This window comes from Limulus polyphemus, unplaced genomic scaffold, assembly GCF_000517525.1.
Source record: "Limulus polyphemus unplaced genomic scaffold, Limulus_polyphemus-2.1.2 Scaffold2020, whole genome shotgun sequence".
Lineage (NCBI taxonomy): Eukaryota > Metazoa > Arthropoda > Merostomata > Xiphosura > Limulidae > Limulus > Limulus polyphemus.
Genome location: NW_013667630.1, coordinates 54,121 through 59,448, shown reverse-complemented (window position 1 = coordinate 59,448; position 5,328 = coordinate 54,121). Strand labels below are relative to the sequence as shown.

Sequence of the window (5,328 nt, the reverse complement as noted above, 5' to 3'; positions counted from 1 at the left end):
AACAGATTAAAACGTGGATCAGACCGTGGTAGATATAACAGATTAAAACGTGGATCAGACCGTGGTAGATATAACAGTTTAAAACATGGATCAGACCTGGTAGATATAACAGATTAAAACGTGGATCAGACCGTGGTAGATATAACAGTTTAAAACATGGATCAGACCTGGTAGATATAACAGTTTAAAACATGGATCAGACCGTGGTAGATATAATAGCTTAAAACGTGGATCAGACCGTGGTAGATATAACAGATTAAAACATGAACCAGACCGTGATAGATATAACAGATTAAAACATGGATCAGACCGTGGTAGATATAACAGTTTAAAACATGGACCAGACCGTGGTAGATATAACAGATTAAAACATGGATCAGACCGTGGTAGATATAACAGATTAAAACGTGGATCAGACCGTGGTAGATATAACAGATTAAAACGTGGATCAGACCGTGGTAGATGTAACAGTTTCTTCGAAAACTTCGTTACCTTTAAAACGGTTATTGTTAGTATTGGTCTAATATAAACTAAGAACTTACATTCATTTATTTTACTCATAAGTGTTCACAGATGGAGGCTACATTCCTGCCAGAAGTACCTCTTTAAGAGATGGATCCGTGGTTTGCATCCTGTTCCACCCCACCCCGAAAAAAAAATGGGTAGCGCTCTGCACTTTGGGGGCGTGAGTGCTTATAAGAGTAATGGTCAAATCTCAATATTAGATCAGAGTAGCCCACGAGTTGGCGGTGGGTGGTGTCGTTGACTTGCACAGAGGGTGGCTGTATGTGCTCAAGTCCCTGCCTTCATGCTCTTATGTTCCAAAGTACCCATTTTCCCCCTCTGTCATAAAAATGGTTAACAACTATGAAAAGATACAAACAACAAATCATTTGAGAAATTTCGTTAGTTTGTTTTGTTGTTGAGCGCAAACCTACACAGTGGGTTGTTGTGATCTGTCTACCACAAGTATGAAAACCCGATTTTTATCGTTATAAACCATCAGATTTTCCGCAAAATAAAAATCACAGAATAACATTAAAACTTAATGAAACATTTCAAGAGCTGAACAGTGAAGACCGAATTAGAATGATATTAAACCTAGAAGAAAACGTTAAATGAATTAAAGTTGAGATTCCATGTTTATTTTAAGTGATAAATCGAAAAACACGTATGGTGTTGACTCGCAGATAAAATAGTGGATAACAGTATATTTGATTGTGTTTATTAAACGGTTTATGATACTAAAATGGTTTTGATAGGTATTAGCTCATGTCACGTGCGTTATTGATAACAAAAAAAAAAGGTTTCCCCGAGATTAAATAGTATATTTTTTTATACAAAACCATATAACATCTTCATCAAGGGCATTGAGATATATATAAAACTGCCGACCACAGCGATAACTTGTAGGTACATATGGTTATGTCATGTTTTAGGTAAATGCTAGTAGAAGATAAATACGGGTTATGTATGTTTAAGGTTGCATCTCAAAGTTCCATAATTATTATCTCGTTTTTGGCAAAAACTAAACACTTCATAATTAGGAGTGCCAAAAGGTTTGAAGTGTAGTAGATGATACCTTTACAAAGTTTTTATGTCAGATATTTAAGTACATATGTATATTTTACATTTATGATTTACGACAAACTTAATCAGTTCTTAGCTAGAACTTTTTCAAGTCTCTACATCATCTACGCTGTTTTATCAGGCGAAAGATCTCTGTTAGAAGGTGGCTATAATCGTTTCTAAGCAAAAGTCTGCTTGGACATATGCATATTTACATGTTTAACGATAAACCTAAGCATAGTTTTGTATAGGTTTTGGAGTCATATATATATATACATACATATATTCCAAAAACTACAGGAAGGAATGAAGACTTGGCAGAGAAATGGAATATGTTTCTTTTGTTTTGTGTTTTTTGAATTTCGCGCAAAGCACACGAGGGTTATCTGCGCTAGCCGTGCCTAATTTAGCAGTGTAAGACTAGAGGGAAGGCAGCTAGTCATCACCACCCACCGCCAACTCTTTTACCAACGAATAGTGGGATTGACCGTCACATTATAACGCCCCCACGGCTAAAAGGGCGAGCATGTTTGATGGGACGGGGATTCGAACGCGCGACCCTCAGATTGGAAATGCAATATGAAAGTTAGGACTAACTTTTGTTGTGAATACTTTTTGAAATCTTGGACGTCCTTGCTGTAGTATGTTTTCTTTTTCAAATCCACCCCCTTATTCTTAAAAACCTCTTGAAATTATTTATTCACTAGTTTCCTTCAGTGAAATGTTTTAAGGTTGTATTAAATTGTGAAAGAACGAGTTTCATTTTTTTATGTAAATGTATGTTATTTTGTTTTCATATACATATAGATTCAATCTGAAGGATCTTTTATGCCAAAGACTCAACGGTAGTTGTAAAACTAAGTAAGGTTTGGAAAGGGAATGGCTCCTGATGAGCAACACAGAAATACTGGTCATAAACGATGTTCAAGATCTTCCGTACTAGATCTTAAACAATCAACTCCAGTCATCCCTCTTCCAGAAGTAGAAATGTATTCTAAACATTTGGAAACTAGAGAAAAACTAGAAGACACTCCAAGCCACCCTGGAAATATTGCTAAACAAAAAGAGTTTGTATCGTCAGTTTCAAGATGTAATCCTGTCGAACCAAACGACTTGTTGGATAATACGATTCAAAAGAACGTAACAGAAAGACTCCGTAACATACAGGTTACACCAGAGTGTGTAGATCACGGAATGAATATTAGCAGTACTTGCTATTATCAGTCAGATACACAGAAGAATACACCCCCCAAAACTCGAAGGCTCTCAACTGGAAAACAAAAAACTCAACCATTTCTCTCCTTTATAAAAGTACTTTCCTTGGCTTCTGTCATTCCTTCTATTTCCGTAGCCGACAATTTACGAGAAACTTTTGTAACGCGCGGAAATCATAAAACCGAGTATGAGCAAATCAAAGAAGACACAGAGAGTTTTTCTAAAGATGCCATTAAATACGTTTTAGTAACCAAACGATGGAAAAACGTTACGCTTGCACATGATTACAAACCCTTAAACAATCCCCTTGCGAAATTTTTCAGGCAGCTAGTTGTAAATATGGTGACCGAATATCAAATTCCTATTAAGAACACTGTAAAAACTCTGGATTTATCTGAAAGCAATACATACGAGTCTTTTTTGGTCATTACTGACAGCGTATTTGAAGGCCACAAAGACGTGATAACTTGGGGCCGATTGATATCCCTGCTTTCGTTGGGTGTCGAAATCGCACTACATTTCTGTGAAAAAGGAATGGAAGAGTTTGCTGAAGATATTGTGGATTTTGTGGGCCGCCACCTGGGAGAAAGAGTTACACCATGGGTTCAGAAACAAGGGGGTTGGGTAAGTGTAATTTAGCAATCGTTAAAAACCCTTCAAAGACTCAACTTTTTAATGAAAATAGCCTCTTTTTTACAGAAACTAGGTACTGTATTTATTTATGGTCAGGAACACGTAAATATATTTACATAATACTACTCTATAAATGTGCAGTGCATGATGTTTAAAAGTTATTCTTAAAATATTTAAACTGCCGTGTATATGGTTTCCTGATGTAAATATTACTCTCTATAATTAAATTCAACTACAAACAATTTCAAACTAGATTGGTTTGGTTCAGCAAACTCAACACTACTTGCACGTTTTTTTATGACGTGTAAATTTTCACAACTGTAGCCTTTGGAGGTGCCTCTGTTGGTTCGACGGATTGCAGTGGGTTACATAGTAACAAGGTATAGATATTCAGGAGATGGATCTGTCTTAACATTACTGTCCAAAAACAGCTATAGAACTTATAATAATTGTATTGTTCGTAAAATATTTTCAAATTGAGATTCAGATGTTCATTCAGTATTTCGATAGCATATTTTTATTTTCAAATGAGCTAAAATTTGATTAAGGATATCTTCAGCATATATATGAGTTACGCGTGATATCGTACTTATTAAGTTACTTAACGTTGAATATAAGTAAATTAAACTGAAAAACAAAACAACTTCTTAACACTTAAATTCCTTTAGATCAAAGAAACGTTGTTTTTTTTCTAAATTAAAAATGTAGCTATATTTGAATTAGAGGTGGACAATTAGTTGTACATGATAGTCGATTAATTAACAGCCCCATTAATCAATTAAGTTGCCTCTCTCTCTATGCCTGATCAGCTTCGTACGGCCATATTTTTATGAATGATGTTTTCTCATACGTTTCACATTTTGGGGGCTGTTTTATTACCCAAGAGCTTAAATTTTCGGGACTGATTTATTATTTCATAGTTTAAGCTTTTTAGAGACTGTTTCTCAGAGCTTAAGCTTTTTGGGGCTGTTTTATTGTGTTAGAGTTTAAGTTTAAAAAGCTCATTTGTATACTCGGATCTTGAACAGAATGGTGAACAGAACCTTTGATAACAGGAAATCGTTAAAACTTTGAAGATTATGAACTTGTTTTTTGTTTATTTAAAAACTTAGATGTGAAATAGTGAATATAATACAACCAAGTTTAACTTGTGTTTTTCACACCCCAAAACAGAGGTTACACACAGCTAATTACTACAAAGCATATTAATTAATGCCTTTGGAAAGTCTTTAGAAGTAAAAAAGGAATAAATTTGTAAAGAACATTGCAATGCGCTTGTAGTAGTAACCCAACTGAGTTGGTTATAACCGCTGTAGCTCGAAATTGCAGTAAATGTTTCACATTTCAATCTGTGAAAATTACCCGAATGATAAGTTTGGCTGTGAAACTAGCTACTCTCTAACACCTTTTTCACTCTGAAAGAGTAAAAAATAGTAGTATATAAACCAAATTTTAGTCTTTTTTTTAACAGTTACAAAGAAAATTTCTTTTTTCGTTAGAACCCAACAAGGTTGTAACACACACATGTTTTATTAAGTTCAGCAATGGCATTTCTGTAAGTGTTCAGTAAAGTTTAAATTGTTATTTTCCACATCACGCCCCACCTCCAAATACGTCAACAGGGGATCCGATACCTCTTTTTTCTAAAAGTTAAGCACTATATTAATTATTTCTTCTTCAACATCATTTATAAATGGTCTTTTTAATAATTATCGTGACGTCTGTGAATTGCTGTTTCCATAAAACATTTATTAATTTTTTTCTTCTAAAGACGTTTCAAACTCACTAATTCATATGCTTTTTAGTTATTAGCTATATGCAACTCGAAATTTATTAACAAAGTGAATGTATTTCGTTTTTATGTATTATACGACTGAACAATTTCCAGCCGAAAAGGATTACGTAGCTGTA

At 34.5% G+C, this 5,328-nt stretch overlaps 1 protein-coding gene across 2 annotated transcripts in view; it reads left to right on the top strand.

The window, feature by feature from the left end:
- LOC111087332 overlaps positions 1-5,328 on the top strand; it is a 28,233-nt gene that overhangs the window by 18,995 nt on the left and 3,910 nt on the right. For both annotated transcript variants that reach the window (XM_022393614.1, XM_022393616.1), the window contains exon 2: positions 2,377-3,408. In XM_022393614.1, the coding sequence (XP_022249322.1) occupies positions 2,449-3,408 (960 nt within the window). In that variant the 5' untranslated portion in view covers positions 2,377-2,448. The remainder of the gene's footprint in view (positions 1-2,376; positions 3,409-5,328) is intronic.